At 37.8% G+C, this 15977-nt stretch overlaps 1 protein-coding gene across 1 annotated transcript in view; it reads right to left on the bottom strand.

The window, feature by feature from the left end:
- LOC120414290 (inversin) overlaps nt 1-15338 on the bottom strand; it is a 154108-nt gene extending 138770 nt beyond the window's left edge. The window contains exon 1 of the mRNA XM_052706314.1: nt 15236-15338. Within this exon, the coding sequence (XP_052562274.1) occupies nt 15236-15265 (30 nt within the window). The 5' untranslated portion in view covers nt 15266-15338. The remainder of the gene's footprint in view (nt 1-15235) is intronic.
- Nucleotides 15339-15977: the final 639 nt, after the last annotated feature.

Genomic DNA, 15977 nt, shown 5'->3' with positions numbered 1-15977 from the left:
TATGTTTGAGGGGACTAAAATCCGCAACTTTTGAGCTATAGAGAAACATGGTCAAAAAATCTGCCGCCAAGTTATGAATTTTTGAAAAATAGTGATTTTTGGAAAAAAATCCAAATTTCATGCAAAAACAAATTTGAAGTTATTTTTTAATGCAAAATTGAATTTGCAATCAAAAATTACTTTACAGATTTTTTGATAAAAAGCTCCGTTTTCAAGATATAGCCACCGAAAGTTTGATTTTAGCAAAATATTTGCAGTTTTTCGATTTTTAAAAATAGCGACCATGAGCGACCATTTCTAAAAATATTTTTTTTGAAAAGTTCAGAAAATTTGCTATAAAATTGTCTAAGAGACATTGAAGATTGGACCTCGGTTTGCTGAGATACAGCCGCTTTAAGAAAAAGAAACACGAAAATTGAAGTTTTCTAAGTCTCACCAAAACAACCCACCATTTTCTAATGTCGATATCTCAGCAACTAATGGTCCGATTTTCAATGTTAATACATGAAACATTCGTAAAATTTTTCGATCTTTTCGAAAAAAATATTTTGAAAAAAATTAAATCAAGACTAACATTTTAAAAGGGCCAAACATTGAATATTACGCCCATTTAAAATGTTAGTCTTGATTTAATTTTTTTCAAAATATTTTTTTCGAAAAGATCGGAAAATTTTACGAATGTTTCATGTTTTAACATTGAAAATCGGACCATTAGTTGCTGAGATATCGACATTAGAAAATGGTGGGTTGTTTTGGTGAGACTTAGAAAACTTCAATTTTCCTGTTTCTTTTTCTTAAAGCGGCTGTATCTCAGCAACCCGAGGTCCAATCTTCAATGTCTCTTAGACAATTTTATAGCAAATTTTCTGAACTTTTCAAAAAAAATATTTTTAGAAATGGTCGCTCATGGTCACTATTTTTAAAAATCGAAAAACTGCAAATATTTCGCTAAAATCAAACTTTCGGTGCCTATATCTTGAAAACGAAGCCCTTTATCAAAAAAATTGTAAAGTAGTTTTCGATTGCAAATTCAATTTTGCATTAAAAATTGATTTCAAATTTGTTTTTGCATGAAATTTGGATTTTTTCCAAAAATCACTATTTTTTCAAAAATTCATAACTTGGCGGCAGATTTTTTGACCATGTTTCTCTATAGCTCAAAAGTTGCGGATTTTAGTCCCCTAAAACATATAAAAAAATCTCGAAAATCAAAAAATACGTTTTTTGGGAAATTGAGTTTTAGTGAAAAAAAAGTTGATAAAAAAATTTGCAATTTTTTTTTCCGTGTACATATTTTTTTCTCAATAGTCCTCAACAATACCTACAACTTTGCCGAAGACACCAAATTGATCAGAAAATTCACTCAAAAGTTACAGCTGTTTGAATATTTACATACCATTTTTGTATGGACAGCAGCCAAAATTGTATGGAGACTTGTATGGGTGAACCAATGACACAAAATAGCTTATTTGGTCACAGGGAAGGCCCCCACAAAGTTTGAGCCAAATCAAAAAATACAAATAAAATCCATTTCCGGTTTTGGTAGAGAATTGCTCTACTGCCAACTTGGGATAATCGAGACTGCAGTCTGAATAGGTACAGGAGATATTAGATGAAAAAAATGGAAATCGGTGTACTTATTGTTTTGTTCTGTTCCTGTTGTAACCAAAATCAATCAAAACAATCAGAACATTATTAAAAAAAAAAATAGCTTACACAGCTGTCTTAATTCGTTACTTTTGTCCTGATTTGCTCCAAATGCCGGTTTTTGATGAAAAGATAAATATTTTATTTGAAAATAATACTTTTTTCAAGTTTAAAGTCATAAGTATAAGTGAATATAATACTAACACTTTTTAATTAAATAAAATTTAAAAGAAAATATTTAAGGCGCAATGCATTTTGCGGATCTGTAAACTAAAATTTTAACAATTTTCAAAAATAAGCCAAATTATTGCTGATATATGCCGAATATAAATTTTAATGCTTTAAAATGTTATCGATTACTAAGTATTCAACTGTTGATTTATTTCCACAACCAAATCTGAATTTCTAGGCCAAAATTTGATTTGTTTTCTATTTTGGGAGTTCCCGGGACAAAATATAAAAAATAGGGCTTAATAATGACCACAAAAGGGTATTTTCACAAGAAAAATGCAAAAAAAAACAAGCTGATGTTTTCTAGCCATTGTTTTATTATAATGTCTTTATGCATATAAAAATGACAAGGAAGTTTTTTTTTGCAAATTTTTGCTTTGCTAAAAAATTGAACTCTCTGAAAAAAAATATTCAAAACAGTTAGTTTATCGTTAATGCAAATTCATCAACATTTTGTAGAAAACTGATATACTTTAAAAAGTAACCTTGCATAGATACAAAAAAAATGTAATTGTCAAATGAAAAACGTTGTGCTAAACGAAAAAATAACCTTGCTGGGTTATTGCAAACAGAAACCTCAGTTTTTAGTGTTGAATCAAAGACTTTGAAGCTAATTTTCCAGCAGCGTTAGTTGCTCCGAAACGTGATCAATGATAGTGGCTCACGTTTTATAGTAAATGATTTATTTTTGGAGCGCATTACTTGGCTTTTTGGTAGCCCGCTGGTTGATATAGTAGACTTTTACAAATATTTGATTGAGTTGCTGTGTTTGGTTAAACGGTTAAAGTGATGCCATACATTTGGAACAGTTTACAGATCGTCCAGTATTAAAAAATTCATTAGGTAAGGTAAGGTACACAGAACAAAAATCATGGTAAAAATATGCTATTTTTTCTGGTGTAATGTCACTTTTTCAGTAAAAATCATAAAAGTGGTAAACCTTCACATATTACACCTTCCAAAATTACACAATTTCATACTGTGTAATGTTAAAGGTAAAGTAAGGTAAAAGCAAAGTTGATCTACCCATAATATTTATAAAATGCTGCAAAAGTGTCAAGAAGTACAATACAATACAATATGAGCGGTTTTTTAATCGCAGATTTAGCTTTCCTGTGTTAACCCATTTTTCTACTCTGATTAAAGTTTGGACCAGAAATCATTTAAGGCATGTGGGGCCTTTCGCCACAACTGTACACAAAAAAGTACAAATTTGAAAACGACTTTTTTTCCGATCAAGCTCAAATTTCCAGATTTTGAACCATTTTGGACCACCCCTTCTTTTTTGGCACCGCTCTAAAGTTTTGCGAGTATCACCAATTTTACAAAAAAAAAACTTTTTCAAATGGCCATAACTTTAACACAACAATTTATTAGAGCAAAATTGATCTGTTTTTTTTTTTTTTTTGATATTTTACGCTGAATTGAATGGCGTCATCAGATTTTCAGAAAGTTAATTTCGAGTGGTGTGCCACTTGGCGCGAAATGACCCATGTATCACAATATATCGTAACCATGACCATGGTGGGTTTTTTGAAATGTTTTTTTGAAAGGTGTGTTTGATGAGTTATTGATGATGAAATTCATTCATGTGGTAAGTCTTTTGTGATGTTATAATTGAAAACTGTTTGCCTCGAACAGGACAGTTAATTAAATTAAACGCGAACAAAGAACCCAAAACTTGTTTGCTAGTGACAGATTCACTCCCGGTGAAAACAAAAAAAATACTCCAAAAACACCATTTATAACCACTGCACAGCACTGTTGCAACAGTTTTCCAGCATTTGCTGTCGTGCCGGGTGACCATAACCATAAAAAGTCAGTGAAACGGTTTAATTCGCTCACGACTTCCGGCGGTGGCCACTACTCTGGCAGGACCTTGGCCACAATCGTGACTTGATTTTTATTTCTCCGGCGCAAGTCACGTGTTAAATCTGAAGTGAGTTCCGCGCCGCTGGTAATCAACAGGGTCCGCGCTAATCTTGGAAGAAATGTGTGTCACATTCTCTCAGCACAACACGACGGTGGCATTCCAGGTCACGGCCGGAACGGTCATTTCCGGAGGGCTTTGGGGATGGTTGTCACATAAAACGGCTAGTTAACTCCTTTTAAAAAATAATTATTGCAATTGAAAATTAAAAAGCACTCAATTTCATCTACATAAACCCCTCACTCTGCCATGAAATAGGTGAAAATTAAACTCTGCAAATAAAAGTTAATTGGTTGTTTTGAAAAAGTATTCTAGATTTGTTTTTTTCTTCGTTTAAATTTTTCGCCCTAACATCCATTAGCAGGGACTTTAAATTGATTAGCCACCAACTGGTGGCCCAACAGAGTGGTGTAATTCACAGGACACCAGCCAGAGAGAGAGAGAGAGAGAGAGAGCGAGCGACCGCGGAACGAAATTCCAAAACTATCCGGGCGGAAACCAAAACAGGAAATGGTCAGTGAAAACGAATCACTCTCTACCAACACTACCCTGAGTTCCCCATCCCTTTTGGGGGGTGGTTCGGGAGGTAGCGTTTGGTGCCTTTGTGGCATACTGAACTCGTCCTTAGCCGGTTGGTGCTAAGGGACCTCTGCTGGGATGTGGCCGATTTGGACGTGCTGCAATTAATGCTACGATTTGTGAAAACAAGTGCAAATTTGTCCTTTTTTTATTTTTCTCAGAGAAATTTGATTAAGAATTTTGCAATGCCATTTCGTCGCCGTCGTGCTAACTTGTCGCACGTGCATTTTGGGCCAAATTGAGTTAAGAACGCCATTTTGTGCAGCTAACAATGCCTCACCTTTTGACCTTTACAGGTCCTCAAAATTCGATTTCAATCCTGGGATATTCAATGAAAACCGAAAAAACTCCGTGTATTTTTGCCACTTTAAATATGAAAGAAGTTTCAATCATGTCGTGCTATCTTGTCACTCCCTGAAAATTGATGTAAGTGCGACAATTGGCCAAAGGGATTTCTGGTCAGAACGCGTTTGACGCACGTACAAGTTAGACTACCGTAAACATTTGTAATTATAACTCGGGACTCCAGCAACCAACTTCAACCAAACTTCGGGACAATGCACAGAATGGTCAGCCAAACAAAACGTGTTTGTTATTGTTTACATTGCGTGCTTTCGTTTTTGTTTATTCAAGGTCAAACATTAAAACGCGTTTTTCTCGGAACGTCGAAATGGCGGATGCGACAAGATTGCACGACGACGTCGATTTACAATAGTTTATTGTAGCTCTTTTCATTTAGAAAAACTATAGAATTCGTAAGCACTATGGCACGAAACTAAAAGAAACATCAGTGTTGCGTATAATCATTATTGTTTATGTGCATTGAATAATAGTATCTTAGTTTGCTGTGTAAATTTTATTTAAATTTTAAAGGTGAGTCTGAAAATAAAAGAAAAAAGTAGTTGTTGAAATGCCATTTGAAACATTTTTTTTAACTTGATTATTTCAAAATACGTGGCATATCACGGTATTGACAAAAAGTTGCCTTGATTTCGCGGCTTCCGTGGCACCGCAAAAGGAGGTTTAAAATGTACTAGAGAAAAAATATAACAAGGTATCTTGAAAAGCCTGAATAACTAAACTCATCAACATAATAAAACCACAATAAAACAAAATCCCCGGTATTTTTTTAATTAATTTCTATAAAATTCTCTGAAAAAGCTCTTTTTCATTACACAGCAAAGTTCAACTGCACCAGTCGTCACGGAAATGAAGGTTTTCCTCTTGAAATTAAGTAATTATCACCATGTCTCGCGCCAACACTCCAGCAGTTGTGATGCATTAAACCAACCCTAGTGTATGTGTGTGTGTGTGTGTGTGAGTGACTACATTTCAGTGCCATTTATCGCAACCCCCGGAATCTCCAAGGATCCTCCCTGCTCCACGACATTCGCGACGATTTCAACGACGACGACGACGCCTTCCGGTTTGAGTAATGTGCGAAATGTGTGCGCGAGCTTCAACTCGAGGGTCGTCACGGCGCGGTCCTTATCGCGCGAATGTCATCCTCGTCGTCGCATGGCCAGTCGTATTTTTTTATGCACGCGTCTCGACTGCAGTGGCCAAAGGGTCAGTACCAGTTGACTAGTTCTTTGGAAAAAAAATGAAATTTAAAAAAAAAAATGTGTGTTTAAAAACTCTTCATAAGTTATGATGTATGTAATGACATATAAATAACCTTTTCAACACACAAAATAAGTCAAAAATATTTCAAATCAATTCTTCCCCAAAGAATCGCGTTCAGCACTTTCTAATTGCAAACGGACTACGGCGTCCGTCGTTGAGGGTTAATTTATTCCTGTGAGTTGCCCGAACCCGCTTGGGGCTGAAAATTGCTTTCTGCGGCAAGATGGTATCGTCACAGGAGTGACCCCCCTCCCCCCACGCCTGGGACAAAGGGATGCTGCCGGCTGGGTGGATCCTTGGGAGGAATTAAAACTCGCGGGAAGAATTGAAAAGTTTTTTGCCCCACTTCCGACGTGGGAGATAAATTAAAAGGGAGGAAGTGAGTGGGAAGGTATTTTCCCAACTGCGGAAACCGAGTCTTGAAGGACTGTTTACTTAAAGAAAGGAAGGTTGCAGGGTGACTTTCAACTTTCTTTTTTTTGCTTTCATTCCCTAAATTTGGTAAAGGGACCTTAATTTAATAAACAACAACGACGTTTCCTAACTATTTAGTCTAAACCATTAGTTCTTCATCATCCATTTTTTGTATTGTTTGTATTAGATTGTTTTCCAAATTACAAAATCAATTTTTTTTTATTTTGATATAGTTCAAATTATTATATTAAACCGCTTTTTTAGTAGTGATTGTGGCTAGATGCAGTTTTATAGAATGCTTTTATCCGATAAAAAATCAACTTCAAATTTGATTGAATTTATTATACTAAAAGTTATTGAAAACAATTTCAAGTTTTTTTTATCCAAGTTGGCACCCTGCTCTGCTTTAAAACAGTGTTTATGGAAAACGAGAGATCATAAAATTTAATAACGAACGTCGTCGTCGTCGTCGTCGTCGTCTTGAGATCGGTGAAAGTTTACTGCTGCTTCCCCCAGTGGTAGGTCGATTTTCCAATGTCAACGCTTTCCTTCCCACTCATTGAGGGGGGAAAAAAAGCTCTGAGTGGGTGAACCCCACCAAGGAAAAGGCATAATAAATGAGTACCTTGACTTGTGCGGTAAGGTGCGGTTAATGGGGGCGTAATTGTGGCGACGACGGCTAAGGGTTTTCCTCCCGAGGCGAAAGTTGGAAAATACTCAAGGGGAAGATTGATTTATGCAAAGTTGGTTGGTTCTTGAAGTTTTGAGGGGTGACACCTTTTGCTAATTAATTTCACTCCTGATGAAAGGTGATTCGTTGCTTGAAAAAGTTTCAGGATAATTCACCAATTTGTTCATTTTTGAATCTAGATTATTTGAGACCTTAAACATATATTTCATACATACTTTCATCATCATAACCGTTTTCATTACATGCTGTAGATCATCCCAAACCTCTGGCAAGACATCTTATCGTTGTAAAACAGCAAAAGTACAATGGAAAAACAGCTCCTCTCAACAAACCGGCTCTTAACCATCTCCCTCGAGGGAATTTACGACCACGTGGCACAAAAGGCACACCGAGCCAGCGTGTTAAGGATTTAACTCTATTTAACGTATCATTGACGCCTGCTGTCGTTGGCAGCAAAGAGTACCACTTTTTTTCCCTTCTCCCTGGGATTATGAAAGCGGAAGTTCCAGCTGGGCTTCCGGAAAATGATGACTGACGAGTGCTTCCCCGTTTTCTTGTTTTATGGCTGGTATCAAATGGATGCTCTGGTGCTGCTTGTTTCTATGCAGTACAGATATTATTATCTCTGCCGCTTTCCAGAATGCAAGCTTTTATCTGAATTGCCGCAATGGTTCATAATAAATTTTCAAGTTGCAAGTCACCTTTTTGACGAATTTTTATTTTTGTGTTGTCAAGTTAAAAAAAAACTGCTATTTCCAGATTGATTATTGTTGCGTTGGAATCCCGAAAAATACATTTATTTAAATAAATGTGTGAATCTTTTGAAGGTTTCTGCAGCTTTCGTAACTTGTGTGCTTTCATGTGGCAAATATAATCGTTGTGTTAGAAAATCTAATGATTGGTATCAATCGGTGCAGACCCGGCTTTCCGCAAAGCATTTTAACTGTGTATTAAAAACTATCATTTTTATTATTTGATTTTAGTAATTTTCATGTTTTTGTCAATTGAAAAATTATTACAATAGGGGAAATATACCCATTTTAAGCCTAATAAGCGGTCGTGTTTGAATGATGCTGGATAACCTGGAGTGTTCCTTCAAATTTATTAAAACCAAGTACACCAACAAGTAGAGCAATTTTTTGTGAACATTTCTGTTTATTTTCACTTTTATTAAAAGTTATTCTGTTCCTTCTACAAGCATTTAAAAAAATATTTCCGAAATGTATTCTAATCAGACACTCCAACAGCTGCTGCTAGTGGTGTTGGTGGTCACCCTTTGTTCTTTATTTGCCTCCGCTTCTCGGCTCGGTTTTCTTCAGCCGTCGATTGGAATGGGTCGTCAAAAGTCAAACGTCAAACGACTTGGCGCGTTTGTTTTTTTGATGGCGCTTGCTAATTATTTACATGTTTCGGGATTATTCTTCAAGTAAGTGACTAACTAATGTTCAAAAGAACATGTTTCCGGTAATTGGAAGCAATTTCTTATCTTAAGCGCTTTGAAAACGTTAGCGCAAGTGAAAAGTTGATTTCGACGATATTCAGTAAGCGGTTAAGCTCTCATCTTTCGTGTGGATGAGTGTGCCAACAAAATGATGAGAAATGGTCTCGCAAAATAGAAATTATGATCAAAAGTGCATTAAATTTGAACTTTTTGGCCAGTAAATGGCATAAATTTGCTTGCTTACTCGAGGCTGTGCTGTTGCTGGTAAGTTTACAGCCTAAATAGTATTTTTGGAGCTTTAATCGAGCATCAAACTATCCATATGACGAAGATAGGTGTTTGATTAGAAAGGGTATATTTCCCCTAGCTTGAACGCTATTGACAAAATTCTTAAAGAAAGTATAGTGCTATCTTGCTTCTGCCAAAAGATACAAAAAAAAACTGTCGAGGGCTGAATACCAAATTTTAGTAATTTTTGTTATTACAGTCAGTTATCAAGTTTCTTACTATGGGAAATAAAAATGCCCACTTTCTACTCGGTTATTAATTTTAAATCAAAATTATATTTATACGAATGCTTTCATTGAATATGAAAAAAAAATGATTTTTGACATTTAAAAAAACGATGAAAATTTTGAAGGCGATTTATTAAGTTTCACTATTTTGTGGTAGTACACTTCAAAATTCCTCAAAAACGTATTAAAAAAAACGTAACCTCATCCACCTTAGGGTGGTTGGTGCCTTCCTCACATTTATATAGCGTTTCTGCTTGTTTTTTTTTTTTTTTTTAACAGCAATTTTCAAATCCTTTTTAAACGTCTTCCCTAAATTTGGAGACAATTGGATTTGTTTTGCATTTTTTTTTGTTTATCCCTCTACTGCCCAAATTTTTTTTCGAAATTTTTTATTTTTCCCGTGTTCAGAAGGTCATTTTGAGCAACTTTTGTTCTACGGAAAACTTTACTTCTTCTTGTTTTTGTTGTTTCATTTTTAGTATTTTAATCTGCATTTATCTTGCTTAGTTTATGTTTGTTTTTGGTAGTATTTGGCCTACTCTACCACCTCCTATCATTACATTTTGCCTATCTAATTTTTTCATGCTTTTACAGTAACTTTTTCAATTTTTTGCATGTTTTTCACATTTTCTGCTATAAAATGGCACCATTATCATTTAAATTATAAATAAATTCGTAGAGGCATAGTCTGGGGTACTAGAAAAATTACTGCATACTTCTTTTTACTTAAAATATTAGAAATAAGTTAGTAAAAAACACTGCTAAAGTTGACCTCTAAAAAAATGACATTTTTAAAAACATTGGCAAAGTCACATAAACTTTCAACCCATAAATTTTCTAAAATTTTAAGAGTTGTTCTTTCCAATGCATTTTAAAGAACAAAAATTGGTTGAAAAATGGATTTTTGGCAATTTTTTAAATCGAAACCCGTCTAAAGGCGGGGTTGGGTTGTAGAGGGTTAAGAAAATAACTTTACACTAAAAATATCACTGAAGTGCTCATAACTTCCAATATGATTTTCCGATCTTCAATGTTCTAGGCTCATCTGAATGGTCTTTGAATTATCCAACGAATGATGGGTCCCATGATGGATCCGGACATCATTTTCATTAAAATATCTGAGTTCCGGCCTCCAAGAGAAACTAAAATATCACTAAAGTGCTCATAACTTTGGATAGCGTTATCAGATCTTCAATCTTTTTGGCTCGTTGGAAATACCTATCTAAAAATGAATATCATGATGGTTTTTTTTACAAAAACACACGTTTTCAACCTTCCGGACTTAAGCCAAAATCATTTTTTTTTTTTGCATATCTTTTGAAGTACTTTTCCAAACTTTTTAATATTAACCAGGGTCTTACGGGACTCCAAGACGTATCGAATGAGACCACGATTGTATTCGTGAAGGTGGGTCTAGGGTATCAAGGGACTTATATTAACTAATTTTGGTCAAATTTGACACAGATACATAAAATAACACCAAAACCGTTTTCCACATTTGGAGCAGGGGGTCGTTTTTTCTGGGCACCCTAATGTACATTCTTTCAGTTAAAAAATTACTGAGTGTAGAAAAGGGTGACAAGAAAAAACGAAATTTTGGAAAATCTAAAGAGATACCCCCTGGTTCGATTTTTTGGGTAAAAAAAAGTAACTGTGCAAATATTGAGCCAAATCGGTTAGGTATAAGGGTTGCTTTTTATCGTAGAAGTTTGTATGGGAAAAACCGCAAAATGTATGAGAAAAAGCAAAAAAATCAAAATTCTACCAAAAGGTGGCGTTTAACGTGTCCGATCATTGTCAAGTGTGAGATTCTTGAGTAAAAATTTATGACAAACAACTTTGTCGTAGACCGCAAAACAATCCGAGTTAACCCTGACGAGTTATTATCAATTTAAAGAAGACGTTTTGGTATGAAAAGATTTATTTTTTCTCAAAAGGAGCGGCCGTGGCTGACTGGTTACGGTGTTCGCTTTGTAAGCGAATGGTTCTGGGTTCGATTCCCATCTGCTCCCAACGAGAAAGTTAAGAACATAGAAATTTGAAATGACGAATATGAACGAAAAATCAAAGTCGCTCGAGGCGGGGTTCGATCCTCCGTCCTTTGGATTGGTAAGCAAAAATGCTAACCACTAGGCCATGACGACTTGGTGAGCGTGAACTGGAATTAGGAATACTGTTACAGAGAGCGAGTTGTGGCGCTATAACCACGGTAAATAGTGTCCAGGGCATTCGTGGAAATACAATGTCCCATCCCAGAGGGCCCCGGAGTACCAAACCTTCTTAGCATGGTGCTCCCAACGAATACAACCAAATCTCGGAGCGTATGGTGGTGTGTCCCCACGCTTCTTCCTCCCCTGTCGATTCAGAATTGTGTTGTTGTTCGAACATTCAGTGCTCAAACTCAACCCAATTACGAATCATCTCTGCGATACGGCTTTACGCAGTAGGCCTGGCCGCTTTAACGCTTGTGATGTTTCAATGCATTTCGATGCAATGGCGCACTACAAATGTTAATAAATGACAAGAAGAGTGCTAGGCGTCATCTAACCTAAGGCACTCTCCAGGATCCCTTCGAAAGATTGGCTGCGCTTTAGATTAGATTAGATTAGAAAAGATTTATTTTTTCTCAAACTTTAACGATCTATAGCAACCTTTAAACTTAAACCGATTTCGCTCAAAATTTTACAGTTACTTATTTGAGCCTAAGGAATCAAACCAAGGGGTATCGTATCCTTGAGGCCGATTTTGTTTATTGTCACCCTAGTGTGGAATTAAAATCGTTGATCAGCTTAACTTTTTTTAATTTTTAATTTTTAATGAAATATTGTATACAATATAGCTATAGCTTTCACAACTAAATGAGTTTTATGTAGGAGATAGTTTCAAAATCAATTTCAGAAATTCGTTCTAAATCATCTGAAGTTTTTCTTCTTGGTTAAGCAACAGCTTGTCCAGATTTTCACAGCATAAAGCATGGCCGGTCTGAAAATTTGTTTATTAATTAACAACTTATTCTTCAGACAAAGTCTAAAATTACTGATCATATCCTAAAAATATGATAAATTTCCCGTCGAATGCAACTGGGTAGATGTGGAAATTTTCGAGTTACAGCAAAAAATAAACTGAAAGAAATTAACGTCAAATCGTTGTGACGTCACGGCAGATTGTGTCCCATGTTTTTATATGATAGCAAAACACCAACAATCAGAATTGCAGCTTGCTTTTGGAATGTTTTTTTTTTATATTCCTTGGCCCTTGGAAACCATGGATTGGTATTGCTGTGGTATTTAGCACACCAGGTTTTGATATGATTTCATGCTATTTAAATGGAATTAAAAATTTGATTGAAATATATTTTACAAAAATCCACGACATTTACTGCTGCTTAAATTGACGCATTTCACCCAAAGTAAGTTGATAATTCAATTCAATTAGTTTTTATTAGTAATCAATCAATTCACAATTTTGTAATTCTTATAACCTAATAGAGTTTTGGAGTTCCTTTCAACTATGATTTGAACTATAATTCATTTTGATGTAATTGGATATTCTAACAATGGATTTGGCAAGAGAAGGAAAAATTAAAAAAAAACCTTCTAGATTTACTAAGGAAAAGGATAGAAATAGAAAAGCTTAAAACTAAATCACAGTATGTTTTGTCCATTGACGTCGAAAAACTTCGCTGCACAAGGCAGCTTATCCGTTGTAGATGTACTTCATCATCAGCTCACTGAGAGCTTGGAATTGTTCTGCCTTGTTCCGGCAGGCACGGAAGCGCGTGAGCATCTCTCCAGCAAGAGCGAAAAACTCGGGAAGCGTGAAGAGGTCATCTCCGGTGACGTCTGCTTGTCCCGGTGAAGTACCACTCCCAGAAGCGGCTACTCTAGCGTACGAACCTCCCCAACCGGGAGGGTACGCTGGGTTGGTCGATGGAACCGCTCCGCCGCCAGCTGCTGCAGCGTTCGAGCTCGATGTCTTTGGAGGTTGGCGGGACGCTGGCGCTTTCTTCTTCTTGTCCTGCTCCTCGAGGTACTTTTTCCGCGCGGCACAGCCACGGAAATTCGCCGTGTGGTTTCCACCACAGTTCGCACACTTGACGCGCGCTTTGTGCTGCTGGGCGTTTTCCCCCAGCTGGTCTTTCCGTGGAAGATTGCACCTTTCGGTGAAGTGGGTCTCACCGCACTTTACGCACCGGGGTGGAAGATTGCAATTTCTGGAACCGTGTCCGAATTTCTGACAGCGGTGGCACTGAGCTGCGTCGGCCGGATTCTTCGTATAGAATCGCCACGTCACAAAGAAGCCGTCCAGTGCTTTGATCCGCCGTAGGTCCTGGATTTTGACGGACCCGCGATCGAAGTACAGGAGGTACAAGGTGTACGTACCTGTCACCGTAGTCGATTTTGAGAGCACCTTTATCTCTCGAGGCTTTACCTTGACGCCCGTCAGGTGTTCTTCCAGGTCGGAGATCGGGCGGTCCGGATATCCCTGAAGGACGATCTTCACTGGGACCTTCTCTGCTGGATCAAATGTGAAGAATTTGAAGTTTCGCAACTTCAACTTCTTCACCACCAAGTCGAAATGCAGCTTCTTGTGGGTAATCACTTGCACAGAAGTTTTGCTGATTTTGAGACAATATTGGAGTCCCTCAAGCAACTCGTCAACATCGTCAGCCAACGTATCCAAAACAAAAATTGGAGGTGGACGTCGTTCCTTCGGAGAGTTACACTTTTTCTGCTTTCCTTGCTTGCGCGCAAGTTCATCATCATCATCGTCGTCGCCAGTACTGCTGTTGTCACTGGCGGTGTTGTTTTCTTCTCCACTCAGCATCTCAAATTCGTTGCTGGTGGGAACGTTGGAAGTGGTTGTTGTCGTAGTGCTGGTGGACTGCTGCTGCTGCTGCTGCTGGCCGGAAGTGCTTCCGGATGCCCGGGTCGATTGTCTCGTCCGTACTGGGGACTCACGTGGACGGTATGACACGTGTAAAAACGATGGATCGGTGACGTCACTGGGCACGCTCCCATGCGCGATGGCGGTCGATGCGGCGTTGGTGTGTTTACCTTTCTGCACTCTGCCGGTAGATGAACTTCGCGGGTTTTTCGAGGCCGCACTCGAACTGCCACGGCCACGGCCGGCCCTTGGCATGCTGGAGCAGCAAACTCGCGGGTAAACACGGTTAATTACGGCGAAAAAATCGAAAAGTTTGAGGAGCTCCGAACAGTTGACTGTTGCTGGCTGGTGTTGCCAGTCCCGAATCGAAGTAAGTTGATAAATCACTTTCAAAACTCAATTCACTCGACCTTGCGCTCTAAAAACAGTCGTAAAAATCTCAACAGTGCTTTGTCATATCGCGTGTGAGTGCGTGCGATATAAAATTACATCCCTTTCCACCCTCTTTTTTTGCACGTTATCAAGCCCAAGTTTACGTGTGTTTACCACCCTTTTGCGTATTTAACAAAAAAACGAGCGCATCCTCGTTCATTTCGTTTGCTCGACGCGAGACGCTCCAAATCATTATCATCACCCATCGTTACCGTCGTGTGTGAGCGATTGTCGCTTGTTTTTTTTTACACCCGTCACAAACCGTGCAATCGACACTGACTTTTCTGCCACTCGTGCGTGAGATGTTGTTAAAAAAGCTTGTTTTATTGCTTCATTTCCAGAGCGGCATGCCAACGCAAAGAAGTCGTGCTTCACGTGGAAAAAAGGAGGTGTTCCTATTTTCGACCTACGGTGGTGCCTTTTTTTCGCTCTACGGTAGCAAGACGCACAAAGCTTCAATTTCGTAAAATTGAATTCTCAAAACACCGTACGATTGCAGCTCAACGAAGCATAAGCGTGACTTCATGGTGCGTAAACTGTTCAATTAAGGATTGCTTAAGTAGAAACACGAGTTGCTTCATGGAATCTGATACTTTTAGGATTTTTAAAGAATCGAGCGGCTCCATAAACCTTCATATGGCGTGTTTGCTAAGAGAGTGATAATCAACAGATCATCACGATGGAAATTTATGTCAGGTTTGATGAATTTCAAGAATTTGTTAATGATATCGTAAAGTTTACGAACTCTTGAGAAGTTTCTTACTGAAAAGGAGTTGAATTTGTGATGTTTCTTGCTCTGCAACCTTTTGTCATCATTTAAATAATATTTGTAAAATACTCACTTTGTACATCCTTCTGGGACTGCTAAACATCTTGACTTGTTGATATGCCACAAATTTGTGATATCTTAAATAGTTAGTTCTTAACTAACCAATAAATTCACACTATTTCCACTACGCACAGTTTGTTTTCACTTTTACTGTATTTTTTAACAATCCAACAATTACGTATCCAACGGGCCATCCAACACCCTTAATCCACCCAAAGTCATCTCAAAGCGACGAAAAACACTCACACATCGCGACGGGCACCTCGGAAAAACCACTCCGAACGCGCCAAGTGACCAGTCACTACTGCGGGCCCGGCTCGTACTAAATTAATCCCTTCTGGGAGTGTTGTGGCCCCACAAGGGGTCGCGTGTCCCAAAGTGTGGCCACTTCACTCACCTTCAAGAGCCGAACCCAAGAGGAACAACGCCAAAAGGAAACAATCTTGGGTGCCACCTCTTCCACCATCCCATCCACAAGGGGGGAAGTCACGACTTCGACCACCTCGAACAACGCAGGACTCGGAGGTGGTCAGTTTTTCATAACTTGCCGACATAGACCAGCCGACCCACGTGAAGTGTGGACTGAAAAGCATGGTTTTCTCAGCAGAGATTGACACTTTGACAGATGTTAAGTGGTTGACAGAATTGACAGAACTCACCTAGTACCAAACACTTACCTTTGATTATTTTTCAGCAAACTAACCAGCCATAAACTTCACTTAAAACCACTTTTCACAAACACTTCAACTTGAGGT

This window comes from Culex pipiens, chromosome 1, assembly GCF_016801865.2.
Source record: "Culex pipiens pallens isolate TS chromosome 1, TS_CPP_V2, whole genome shotgun sequence".
Classification (NCBI taxonomy): domain Eukaryota; kingdom Metazoa; phylum Arthropoda; class Insecta; order Diptera; family Culicidae; genus Culex; species Culex pipiens.
The sequence above is the reverse complement of the archived record's forward strand: the minus strand, read 5'-3'. Positions and strand labels throughout refer to the sequence as shown.